The sequence below is a fragment of the Corapipo altera genome, unplaced genomic scaffold (genome assembly GCF_003945725.1).
Source record: "Corapipo altera isolate COAL_440 unplaced genomic scaffold, ASM394572v1 130480, whole genome shotgun sequence".
Classification (NCBI taxonomy): Eukaryota; Metazoa; Chordata; class Aves; order Passeriformes; family Pipridae; genus Corapipo; species Corapipo altera.
The window spans coordinates 1-12,437 of NW_020885181.1; the positions used below are offsets into that span (position 1 = coordinate 1).

The 12,437-nt window shown below is 66.2% G+C and overlaps 3 protein-coding genes across 3 annotated transcripts; 1 reads left to right on the plus strand and 2 right to left on the minus strand.

Moving 5' to 3' along the window:
* Positions 1 to 3: 3 nt before the first annotated feature.
* On the minus strand, positions 4 to 1,154 carry LOC113940085 (zinc finger protein 628-like; the record flags this gene model as incomplete). Its single annotated transcript, XM_027631163.1, has 2 exons — positions 1,004 to 1,154; positions 4 to 527 (listed from the first exon to the last, which is right to left on the minus strand). A coding segment is annotated over exon 2 (516 nt), but the record flags the coding sequence as incomplete, so codon positions are not given.
* A 396-nt stretch (positions 1,155 to 1,550) lies between these two features.
* Positions 1,551 to 5,614, minus strand: LOC113940082 (soluble scavenger receptor cysteine-rich domain-containing protein SSC5D-like). The gene is made up of 7 exons (XM_027631159.1): positions 5,507 to 5,614; positions 3,840 to 3,962; positions 3,313 to 3,648; positions 2,729 to 3,058; positions 2,231 to 2,551; positions 2,017 to 2,136; positions 1,551 to 1,654 (listed from the first exon to the last, which is right to left on the minus strand). The coding sequence occupies exons 2-7, from the start codon at positions 3,895 to 3,897 to the stop codon at positions 1,602 to 1,604; spliced, it is 1,218 nt and encodes a 405-aa protein (XP_027486960.1). The 5' UTR covers positions 3,898 to 3,962; positions 5,507 to 5,614; the 3' UTR covers positions 1,551 to 1,601.
* LOC113940080 (deleted in malignant brain tumors 1 protein-like) lies at positions 4,584 to 12,369 on the plus strand. Its single transcript, XM_027631156.1, has 16 exons — positions 4,584 to 4,722; positions 5,529 to 5,861; positions 6,189 to 6,518; positions 6,758 to 7,087; positions 7,400 to 7,527; positions 7,685 to 7,880; positions 8,149 to 8,466; positions 8,699 to 9,028; positions 9,132 to 9,458; positions 9,808 to 10,164; positions 10,307 to 10,449; positions 10,533 to 10,728; positions 10,850 to 11,182; positions 11,308 to 11,628; positions 11,906 to 12,022; positions 12,138 to 12,369. Exons 1-16 carry the CDS (start codon positions 4,623 to 4,625, stop codon positions 12,221 to 12,223), a joined length of 3,945 nt encoding a protein of 1,314 aa, XP_027486957.1. The 5' UTR covers positions 4,584 to 4,622; the 3' UTR covers positions 12,224 to 12,369.
* Positions 12,370 to 12,437: the final 68 nt, after the last annotated feature.

The following is a 12,437-nucleotide window of genomic DNA, read 5'->3' on the forward strand; positions in this document are numbered from 1 at the left end:
GTGCTGCCGCAGGTTGGCCGCCTGCGCAAAGCCCTTCCCGCAGGTGCTGCAGGTGTGGGGCCGCTCCCCTGTGTGGGTGTGGCGGTGCCGCCGCAGGCTCGATGAGTTCTTGAAGGCCTTGGGGCAGACGGGGCAGCGGTAGGGCCGCTCGCCCGTGTGCGCCCGCAGGTGGTACTGGTAGTGCGACGCCCACTTGAAGGTGAGGCCGCACTGGGCGCACTCGAAGGCCCGGATGCCCGTGTGCACCCTCAGGTGAGTCTGGAGCAGCGAGGAGCGCTTGAAGGCCTTGCCGCAGGTGGCGCAGGTGTAGGGCCGCTCACCTGTGTGGCCCCGCAGGTGGTAGAGGAGGGCGGAGGAGCCCTTGAAGGCCTTGGGGCACTCGGGGCACTTGTAGGGCCGCTCACCAGTGTGGCTGCGCAGGTGGTGGGACAGGCGGGATGACCAGCGGAACGACTTCCCACACTCCCGGCAGGTGAAGGGATGCTCAGGGACGCCTGGAGCGGGGGCAGTGCCCGCCATGGTCACACCTGAGGGGGAGACAGGAAGAAGGTGAGATCTCAGACATAAAATACTGGGGGCAGGTGAGACTCCAAACCTGAAACACGGGGGGGCAGGTGGGACTCCAGACCTGGCATAGGGGGACACAGGGACAGGTGAGACCCAGCACGGAAGGTGGGGGGACACACACAGAGACAGCGCATAGGGGGCGTGGCCAACACAGGGGGGCGTGACCAGAAACCCTCCGTCCCCCCCTCCGTCCCCTCAGGCCACGCCCACGCCCCGCGCGAGCCCACTCAAGCCCCGCCCCGTCCTCTCCAGGCCCCGCCGCGCGCGAGCCCCGCCATGCCACGCCCTCTCGCCTCGGGCCCCGCCCCGTCCTCCCCTCAGAGTCACCTCCCCTTCCCCCCCCAGGCCCCTCCCCGCGCAAGCGCCGCCGCCGCGGCCCCGCCGCTTCCTCCTCCTCCTCCTCCTCCTTTTCCTCCTCCCCCCGGTTCTCGCTCACCCGCCGGGGCAGGGCCGGGATCTCGGAGGCTCCTCCGGGGCCCGAGCCGGGGCAGGGCCGGACCCGCCGCTGCCGCCACCGCGCAACGACCGGGCCGCGCCGCCTCACGAGGCCGCGCCCCCTCCCTCACGAGGCCACGCCCCACCCTGAACGCACAGCGGCGGAGGCCACGCCCCCTCCGTCCAGGCCACGCCCCCACCGTCGCATTTTGGGAGATTTTACTGGTTTTTACCGGGTTTTTCTGGGTTTTATTTTAAGGGCGTTACAGGTATTTTAGGGGGTTACAGCTGTTTTGAGGGGGGTCATGGGTGTTTTGAGAGGGTCACAGGTATTTTAGGGGGGGTTACAGATCCCCAGTGTGGCCCCAGTGGCCCCCCTCCAGTACGCCCCCAGTATGGCCCCAGTATCCTTCCAGTACAGCCCCAGTATCCCCCAGTAAAGACCAACAGACCCCTAGAACAGGTCACAGGTATTTTTTGGTATGTGGAGGTCCCAGGTCATTTGGGGGGGGGTCCCAGGTGATTTAGGGGGGTCCCAGGTATTTTTGGGGGATCCCAAGATATTTTGGGCTGGTCCCAGGTGATTCTGGGGGGGTCTCCTATGGCTCAAGTGAGGTCCCGGCTTCCTCTGGCATCTGGAGCAGGGGCTTGTCTGCAAAATATGAGGGGGTCAGGGAGGTCTTGGGGGGACTTGGTTGTCTTGGGAGGGGTTTAGGGGGGGTCTTGGGGGGAGTGGGAGGGATTTGGGGGAGGTTTGGGGGGGGTTGGGGGTTCTTAGGGGGTCCTGGGAGTCTTGGGAGGGGTTTTGCAGGGGGTTTTGGTGGGTTTGAGAGGGGGTTGGAGGGTCCCTGTGGTCTCCTATTGGATCCTGAGGGGTTGGAGGGGCTTGGGAGGGTTTTTTAGGGGGGTTGAGGGCTCCTGGGGGGGCTTTGGGGGTCTTGGGAGGGGGTTTGGGGGGTCGGGGGGGGTTTGGGGGGGTCTGTGGGGAGACCCTGCCCCTCCCCCCGGCCTTACCTGTGAAGCGCCGGCCCCGCCCGGCACACCTAGCCCACAGGTAGAGCCCCAGGAGGACCCCGCAGAGCCCCACCACCACCCCCAGCAGCCCCTCCAGCACCGAACAGGAGCCCAGCAGGTCTGCAGGTGAGACAGGTGAGACAGGTGAGCACAGGGGACAGATGATGACGTACAGGTGAGGACAGGTGAGAACAGGTACCCACAGGTGCCTCACCTTCCAGCTCCTCGCAGGCCACTCGGGCAGCCCCACCTGCGTGGCAGGTGCCTGGCCCCGCCCCCTCCCTCAGGCACTCCAGGAGCAGCATCTCAGAGCCCCGACAGGTGAGACCCTCCAGCGCCGCCCCCGGGGCCAGGTGAGCGCCGACAGGTGCGCTGAGGGCGGGGCCACAGCCCAACTCCTTGCACACCACCTGTGCCTCCAGCAGGCTCCAGGTGCGGCCGCACACACCCAGCCAGGTGTGGTTGTGCAGCACCTGCACCTGCCCCGCACAGGGCCCGGGGCCATCCCGCAGCCGCACCTGCAGGGGGCTGGGACCTGCGAGGGAGGGGCACACACCTGAGCACACCTGAGAATCCCCCCTGGACCCACCTGAGCACCCCCTAGACCCCCTCCAGCCCCACACCTGAGCACACCTGAGCCCACCGCCCCTCCCGCTCCCCCCTCCCACCCCACAGTCCCCCCCCGCCTCCCCTGCGCCCACCTGCGCCTCACCTGTGCACACCACGCCCGCGTCCTCGCCGTGGTTGCAGTCGTGCTCACCCCAGGTGTGCAGCTGGCACTGCACCAGCTCCTGCTCCCTACCTGTGCAGTGGGCGCCGTCCAGCCAGATGGGATCCGCCCCCCGGCCAAAGTGGGCGTGGCCGGGCGCGGCGAGGGCGTGGCCGCAGCCCAGTTGGCGGCAGATCACCTGCGCGTCCTGCAGGTCCCAGGTGTCGTCGCAGACGGTTCCCCACTTGTGCTCGCGGAACAGCTCCACACGCCCCGCGCAGGCGCTGGAGCCGTTGGCCAGGCGCACCTGGAGCTGCGACGCCGCCTCCGCACCTGCGGGGCAGGACAGGTGTGGCGCACCTGGGCGGGGCTCCAGGTGTGGCTGGGGTGTGGCTTCAGGCAGGAAAAGGGGTTCTGGGTGGGTTTAGGTCAGTGATGGGGTGGAGAAAGGTGTTCTGGGGCCAACAGATGAGTCTGGGAGGGTCCTGGGCTCTGGTGTGGTCACAGATAGGTCCAGCCAGGTAAACCCCCCCTTCCCCACCTCCCTGAGCCCCCACCCACCCCTCCCCAAGCCCCACCCACCTCACCTGCACACACCACGCCCACGTCAGCGCCGTGCTCACAGCTGGCCTCTCCCCAGGGCCCCACCTGGCACTCGCCCAGGTGGCCCTCAGTGCCTGTGCAGGTGACCCGGTCCAGCCACACTGGCCCCTCCCCCTGCCCGAAGTGGGCCCCGCCTGGTGCCGACAGGGCGGGGCCACAGCCCACCTGGCGACAGACCACCTGAGCCTCGGCCAGGCCCCAGGTGTGGCCGCAGAGCGTCCCCCACCTGTGCAGGTAAAGCACCTCCACGCGCCCCGCGCAGCGCCCAGGGCCGCCCGCCAGGCGCAGCGGGACAGGTGAGGGCGGGGCCAGGGTGGGACCTGGGTGGGCGGGGAGAGAACAAGAGGAGAGTCAGGATAGGTGTGGAGGGGGTCAGGTGTGTCTCAGGTGTGACCCTGAAGTCCAGGTGTGACCCCAGGGACAGGTGTGACCCCAAAGTCCAAGTGTCTCCCGATGTCCAGGTGTGTCCCCACCTCAGCTGTCCCCCCCCAGCTGTGTCCTCCCCACTCACCGCTCAGGGACAGGTAGAGGAGCAGCCCCAGGTGGCTCTTCAGGTAAAGGAGCCTCATGTCGGGAGTGCACACCTGGGCACAGCTGAGGTCCCAGCAGGGGCTGAGGTGGGCACAGGTGTGGCCTGCACAGGTGAGAATGTTTATCCAGAACAGGTGACGTCACAGGTGAGAAGGTGTATCCTGCACAGGTGAGAAGGTATGTCCTGGACAGGTGAATGTCCCCCCAACACCTGAGGACCCTCAGTCACACCTGAGTCCCCCCAACACACCTGTGGACCCCCAGACACACCTGGGAACATCCAGACACACCTACGCCCCCCCCCCAGTGCTTTAAGGACCTGCCACACCTGAGTTCCCCCACACTTGAGCCCCCCCAGTCGCACCTGGGAACCCCCAGACGCACCTGAGCCCCCCCCAGACACACCTGGGGGCCCCCAGACACATCTGAGCCTCCCCCCCAGCGGTTTTAGGGACCCTGAGACACACCTGAGCCCCCCAGGTGGGATTTACCTGCCCCCCCGAAGTAGGTGCGGCCCCCTCAGGTGCCCCCTCTGCGTGCCGGGGGTGGGGGAGGGGGAACCTCTGGACCCTCCTGGGTTTGTCCCGGTTTTCTTCCTGGAAAAGCCGCTGATGCAACCGCGGGGTCACCGGGGGGGGGGAAAGGGTCACCTGGACACCTGGCGCAGGTCCAGGGCGGGAGGGGCCACCCCAGTTCGCCCTCCCAGTTGAATGCCGGGACCCCTCCCCCCCCCCCCACCTGGGACCGGCTCACCTGGGCCGGGATGGGGGGCTCAGGTGGGCAGCGGACCCTCCCCAGGGGGGACCCCCTCACCTGGAGGGGGGCGGCGCTGAGGACCCTCCTGGCCGTGACGTACCTGTGCGGTGAGTGACATCATGGTGGGTCCGGGGGGGTTGGGGACCCAGTTTGGGGGATTCTGACCCAAAATTGAAGGATTTTGACCCAAAAGTGAAGGTTTTGGTCCAAACCAGAAAGATTTTGCCCCCAGATTGAAGGGGGTTGACCTGGAATTGAAGGATTTTGACCCAAAACTGGAGGGGTTTGACTTAAAACTGAAGGATTTTGACCCAAAATTAAATATTACCTCAAAATCAACATATTTTGCCCCCAAATCGACATATTTTGACCCAAAATTGACGTCTTGCCCTGTGTCAAAGAATTCTAGTCCAAAATTGGCATCTTTTGCCCCAAATTGATGGATTTTACCCTGAAATCAAAGGATTTGCCCCAAAACCAACATTCTCCCCTGCCCCTTCCCTTAAAAACCCATGAAAAACATGATTTTCCACCATTTCTCCCTAGTTTTTTTTTCCCCAGGAATTCCTGGGCTCGGGGCCAAATTCCCCCTTTTCGGCCCCACATCGATTTTTTGGGGGCAAAGTCGCAATTTTGGGTCATTTTGGTTTGTTTGGGGACCCGGCTGAGCCCGGTCACGTGATTTCCCAGCCCCAGGACCTTCAACTCCAACAGTTTTTCCCAATATTCCCAAGTTTTCCACGTTATTCCCCACTTTTTCCCAGTTTCCCCTCATTCTCCCCTGATTTTCCTTTCACTTTTCTTCCCTTTTCCCATTTTTTTTCTCCGCTTTTCCCAATTTCCCCCTTTTGGGGGGTCTCCCTGCGCTTCCGGGGCAGTCCCTGAGCTCACCTGTTCCCTTTCCCTGTCCCAGGTGTGTCCCCGTCCCCCCCGGGGGTCTCCGTGCGCCTCCAGGGGGGTCCCGACGGCTGCTCGGGGCGAGTCGAGGTGCTGCACAACCTCACCTGGGGCACCGTGTGCGATGACGGCTGGGGCGTGGCCGAGGGCGAGGTCACCTGCGCCCAGGTGGGCTGCGGGCGGCTGCGGGCGCTCGCCCCCGGCGCCAGGTATGGCGAGGGGGAGGGACCCATCTGGCTGGACGAGGTGAAGTGCGCGGGGCACGAGGGGCACCTGGAGCAGTGCCGGGCGCGGCCCTGGGGGCAACACAACTGCGGCCACGGCGAGGACGTGGGCGTCGAGTGCGCAGGTGAGGGGCCGCCCGCCCGCGCTTCCCGCCTTCTCCTCCCTCTGCCCCATTTCCCCCCACTTTTCCTCCATTTCCCCCCAGTTTTCCCCTATTTTCCTCGATTTTTCCCTAATTTTCCCTGATTCCTTCTGATTTCCCTCAATTTCCCCCCCGTCTCATCTGTCTCACCTGTCCCACTTGTCTCACCTGTCCAGGACATTTGTCCCCCGTTTCTCCCCTTTTTACCCCGTTTCTCCCCCTTTTCTCCCCCATGTGTCTCACCTGTTCCACCTGTCCCACCTGTCTTACCTGTCCCACCTGTCTCACCTGTCACCCCTGTCCCCCCAGACTCGGTGACGTCATCGCTGGGCTCCCTGCAGCTGCGGGAGGGCCCCGATCGCTGCTCGGGGCGGGTGGAGCTGCTGCACCTGCACAGGTGGGGCACGGTCTGCGACGACGGCTGGGACCTGCAGGATGCTCAGGTGATCTGCCACCAGCTGGGCTGCGGCCACGCCCTCGCCGCGCCCGGTCACGCCCACTTCGGCCGGGGCCACGATGTCATCTGGTTGGACGAGGTGAACTGCACCGGGACGGAGAATTCCATCCTGGAATGTCCCGCCAAGCCCTGGGGGGACAACAACTGCTTCCACGGGGAGGACGCCGGCGTCATCTGCTCAGGTGAACTCACCTGGGCACACCTGGGGCCATCTGGGGACACACCTGGGGATAGCCGGGGATACCTGGGCACACCTGGGATACACCTGGGGCACACCTGGGTCTCACCTGGCTCAGGTGCATGACCACAGAACCACATCCCGCTGGAGTTTGGGACTTACCTTTGACCACACCTGCTGCCACCTCCCCCCGCCCCCTGCCCCCCCCAACCCATCCAGGTGAGCTCACCTGTGTCGTTGCAGCCTCCAGGATGGCAGTGCCCACCCAGGTGCGCTTGGCCAACAGCACCACCCGCTGCCAGGGGCAGGTGCAGGTGTCCTACGGGGGCACCTGGGTGGCCCTGTGCGACCACGGGTGGGGCCTGGCCGAGGCCCAGGTGGTCTGCAGGCAGCTGGGCTGCGGCCAGGCCCTCTCCGCACCTGGAGGCTCCTGGTTTGGGCGGGGGCAGATGAAGGTGTGGCCAGGGAGCGTCACCTGCGTGGGGACGGAGCAGGAGCTCCTGGGCTGCCAGGTGAAGCCCTGGGAGAATCGCACGTGTCACCTGGGCGGGGCAGCAGGCGTGGTCTGTGCAGGTGAGCAGCACCCTGGGGACACACACACACCTGGAGGGGGCTCATCTGGGGTTTCCACCTTGTTTTGGGGTCTGGGAGGGGGTTTCAGCGTTCACCTGGCCCCCCTGAGGTGGCCACAGGTGGAGCAGGTGAGAAGGGTGGTCCAGGTGTGTTTGGGGTGGTTGGAGGCACCTGAGGAGGTGCTAGGGACACACCTGGTCAAGGCTCAGCACCTGAGAAGGTGCCAGGGTAGCATCTGGACAGGTACCAGGGTGCTCCAGGTGTGTCTCGACCCTCTCCCTCCTCCCACCTGTGCCCACCTCCGCCCCCCAGGTAACCCCGAGGCCGACCAAGTGCGCCTGGTGAGCTCCGGCAGCCGCTGCGCCGGGAGGGTCGAGGTGTTCCACAACGGCAGGTGGGGCACGGTCTGTGATGACACCTGGGACCTGGCGGACGCCCAGGTGAGTCCCAGGGGAGTCAGGTGAGGCTGGAGAGGGGCAGGTGGGGCTGGGAAGGCTCGGGTGGATCCTATGGGTGGGTGCTGGGGGTACTCAGGTGAGTCTGGAGGATGCTCAGGTGGGTCCTGAGGACACTCAGGTGTGTCCTGGGCCCGCCCAGGTGGTCTGTCGCCAGGTGGGCTGCGGGAAGGCCCTGTCGGCACCTGGGAGGGCCCAATTCGGGCGGGGCACTGGCTTCATCTGGTTGGATGAGACCAACTGCACGGGGGCGGAGCCTCACCTGTCCGCCTGCCCCGCCCGGCCCTGGGGTCGCAACGACTGCTACCACGGCGAGGACGCAGGTGTGGTGTGCTCAGGTGAGCTCCGGGACAGGTGAGGGGGGTGGCAGGACCCCCAGGTCCCCTCTGTGTCCTTCCCACTCCACCTATGCCAGGTGAGCTCTGGGGACAGATGAGAGGAGTGTCAGGGCCCCCAGGTAACTCTGTGCTCCAGGCAGGGGGGGTTTTGGGCCTCACTTAGGTGTTCCCCCCACCTTTCCCAGGTAGAAGAGGGGGTGAGGACAACCCGGAGCTCACCTGGGGGGAGTTACCTGAGCTCCTTCCTCACCCAGGTGTGTCTTTCCAGACTCCCTGATCCCGGAGCCGCCTCACCTGCGCTTGGCCAACGGCTCCCACCGCTGTGCCGGGCGGGTGGAACTGCTTCACCTGGACAGGTGGGGTGGGGTCTGTGCCGGGGGCTGGTCCCACGAGGCCGCCCAGGTGGTCTGTCGGTACCTGGGCTGCGGCACCGCCTTGCGAGGGGCGGAGTTCGGCACACCTGGGCAGGTGTGGCTCGACCAGGTGAGCTGCCAAGGGACGGAGAAGAACCTCGGGGAGTGTCGGACGAGCCCGTGGGCCCAGCGCACCTGTGAGGGTGGGAGAGCCGCAGGTGTGGTGTGCTCAGGTGAGGCTCGGGGTGCCTGGGCAGGGAGTACAGGTGATTCCCCCCCCGCCGGGGCAGGTAGAACAGGTGATTCCCCCCAGCAAGGTACCACCTTCCCCTGGGTCCTGCTGTTCTCAGGTGTGGTTTAGGGCGTCACCCATTCACTTCACACCTGTAATCCCCCCCCCTGCCGCCAGGTACCGCTCCCCCCACAGGTAACCAGGTGTGCCCTTCCCCCCTCCCCTGCTGGCAGGTGCAGAGCCGTCGGACGGTGCCCAGGTGCGCCTGGTAGGCGGCCCAGGTGAGTGTGTGGGGCGGGTCGAGGTGCTCCACGCTGGCGCCTGGGGGACGGTCTGCGACGACACCTGGGACTTCGCCGCTGCCGCCGTCGTGTGCCGCTCCCTGGGCTGCGGCCAGGTGATCTCGGCCCCACCCCGCGCGCGCTTCGGGGAGGGGCGTGGCCCCATCTGGCTGGACGGGCTCACCTGCCAGGGCCACGAGGGGCACCTGGGCGAGTGTCGCCACAAGAGCTGGGGCATCCACGGCTGCGAGCACAACGAGGATGCCAGCGTGGTGTGCGCAGGTGAGCTGCATGGGAGGGGCAGGTGGGCTCAGGTGTGCGCAGGTGAGCAGCAGGTGCCCCAAACCCCCCTCACCTGACCAGGTGTGTGTCCCCTCACCTGCAGGCTCTCACCTGGCCGACCTGACCCACCTGCGCTTGGCCGATGGTGCCGACAGGTGCTCGGGGAGGGTGCAGGTGCTCCACGCCGGGCGCTGGGGTGGGATCTGCGCCCACTCCTGGCACCTGGCGGCCGCCCAGGTGGTCTGCGCCCAGGTGGGCTGTGGGGGGGCAGCGGGCATCGACCAGGTGAGGCCAGGCGAGGGCGAGCTCACCTGGCTGGAGGCTGTTACCTGCCGGGGGGACGAGGGGGCCCTCCTGGAGTGCCAGGTGAAAGGCTGGGGTGGGCCCCGCACCTGCGGCCATGGAGGACACGCCCACGTCACCTGTACAGGTGAGTTTGGAGGGTGCCACAAACACTTCCCCCAGAGACCCTCTCTGGGCTCAGGTTACCCCACAAAGAACCCCCAAATCCCCAGAGACCCTCTAATGTCCCCCAGTGTCCCCATGACCCCCCCAAAACCCACCAGAGACCCTCCAATGTCCCCAAACCACCCCAGTGACTCCCCCAGAGACCCCCTGGCACCCTAAAAACACCCTTGGGGACCCCAAAAACACCGCCCGGCACCCCAAAACCACCAGGTAACCACAGAGGCAGGTGAACACCTTGGGAGGGGACACCATTGGCCAGGTAAGCACACCTGGCCAGGTACCCACACCTGGCCGTGTCTCCTGTTTTCCAGGTGTGACCCAGGGGCGCTCCGGTGAGCCTGGAAGCTCAGGTGAGCCAGGTGAGCTCCGCCTGGCTGACGGCCCCCACCGCTGCTCGGGGCGCGTCGAGGTTCTCCACAACCACACCTGGGGCACCGTCTGCGGCCACACCTGGGACCTGGCGGCTGCCCAGGTGGTCTGCCGTCACCTGGGCTGTGGCCACGCCCTCAGCACACCTGGAGCCGCCCGTTTTGGGGTGGGGCCCGGTCCCACCTGGCTGGACGGGTTCAGGTGCGTCGGCAACGAAACCACCATCGCCCAGTGCCCGGGCAGCACCTGGGGGCAGCACACCTGCGACCACCTGGACCACGCTGGGGTCGTGTGCTCAGGTAACCCTCCCAGGTGACCCCCAGGTGACCCCCCAGGTGTCTCCACCTGCAACAGGTGCCCTCACCTGTGCTGGAAGGGGAAGGTAGAACAAGCATCCAGATGTGTGCAGGTCCCCTCTAACCCCCCTTCCCACCTGTGCAGGTGCCCCCCCAGCAGGTAACTCCAGCTCGGGTGAGGTGAGGTTGGTGGACGGGCCTCACCTGTGCATGGGGCGTGTCGAGGTGCTCCACGACGGCCAATGGGGGACGGTCTGCGACGACAGCTGGGACCTGAAGGAGGCCCAGGTGAGTCTGGGGGGGCTCAGGTGTGTCCTGGGTGTGCCCAGGTGTCCTGGGTGACACTCAGGAGAGTCCCTGGGCGTTCCCAGGTGGTCTGTCGCCAGGTAGGCTGCGGGGAGGCCCGGGCTGCCCATGGCCACGCCCATTTCGGGCAGGGGGTGGGGCCCATCTGGCTGGATGACATCACCTGCGCGGGGGACGAGACGCACCTGGCGCAGTGCCGCGCCCAGCCCTGGGGGAACAACAACTGCCACCACGGCGAGGACGCGGGTGTGGTGTGCTCAGGTGAGCTCAGGTGGGCTCAGGTAACCTCCACATCAACCCCACCCTCCCACCCCACCTCATCCCCCTCAGATAACCCCCTGCCCACCTCACCTTTCCCCTCACCCTCCCGTTACCTGCCCAGGTGCCAACGTGACGGAGGAGCAGTTCCAGGTGCGCCTGGTGGGCGGCCCCACCCCCTGTGCGGGGCGGGTGGAGGTGCTGCACGAGCACAGGTGGGGCACGGTCTGCGACGACACCTGGGACCTGCGGGACGCGCGGGTCACCTGTCGCCAGCTGGGCTGTGGGGACGCCGTGGCCGCCCCCGGCCACGCCCACTTCGGGGAAGGAGCGGGGCCCGTCCTGCTGGACCAGGTGGGCTGCACAGGTGAAGAGAACACCTTGGAAGAGTGCGACAAGGGCCCCTGGGGGGTCCACAACTGCAACCACGAGGAGGACGCAAGCGTGGTGTGCACAGGTGAGGGGCGGGGCGTGGGGAGGGGGCTCAGGTGGGGCTGGGGAGGGGCAGGTGTGCTCAGGTAACACAGGCAGGGGGCTGTAGGTGTGCCCAGGTGTGCTCAGGTGTGTGCCCCTCCCTCGCAGGTCCCACCCCCCTGCAGGTGCGGCTGCGGGATGGCCCCGGGCCCTGTGCGGGGCAGGTGCAGGTGCTGCACAACCAAACCTGGCTGGGTGTGTGCGGCCGCACCTGGAGCCTGCTGGAGGCACAGGTGGTGTGCAAGGAGTTGGGTTGCGGCCCCGCCCTCAGCGCACCTGTCGGCGCTCACCTGGCCCCGGGGGCGGCGCTGGAGGGTCTCACCTGTCGGGGCTCTGAGACGCTGCTCCTGGAGTGCCTGAGGGAGGGGGCGAGGCCGGGCACCTGCCACGCAGGTGGGGCCGCAGGCGTCATGTGCACCATGCCCAAAGGTGAGGCACAGGGAGGGGAGGGAGGTGTCAAGGTGGGGGGATGGGTGTGACAGGTAGAGCTGGGACAGGTGTGAAGAGGTAGGACAGGTGGGATAGGTGAGAAGGGTGGAGCCAGGACAGGTGTGACAGGTAGGGGTGGGACAGGTGACTCACCTGCACAGGTAACTGAAGTTGAATGCTCCAACCCCCCCTTCCCCTCTCACCTAATTAACCCCTCCTACACGTGGTGCACGTAAGGCTAGGTTTGGGGGATTCTCACCTGTCCCCTCCCCACCAGGTGTGCCCCCCACCTGTGCACCCCTGGTGGCCCTGCTGGGGCTGCTGACGTCACTCAGTGGGGTACTGCTCTGGCTCACCTTGAGGACCAGGTGTGTGGGAGAAGCCCCAGGTAAAGGTGAGTCCCGCCACCCTGAAGTGTGTCCCAGCTATCTCCAGGTGTGTCCCAGGTATCCCCAGGTGTATCCTAGGTGTTCCCCAGGTGTCACCAGGTGTGTCCCCTCCCCCCACAGGTCACCTGGGGGCCATTTACCTGCCCAGGAGGGTCCCCCCTGAGGAGGTGGAGACGCTGCAGCTCATCAAGGACGACGGCCCCTGACCTCACCTGTCACCTCTCACCTGCCCCCCCCCCAAACACACCTGGGTGGCTCAGGTGTCCCCACACACTTGGGGCAGATGGAAGGGGACAAAAAAAGTGGGAAAATGGGGTGGAAATTAATAAAATTGGGGGTTTCAGCCATCCAGATGAGACAGGTGTGAATTCTGGGGGGGAGGGGGGATTGATCCTCCAGGTGTGAATTTTGGGGGGTCCC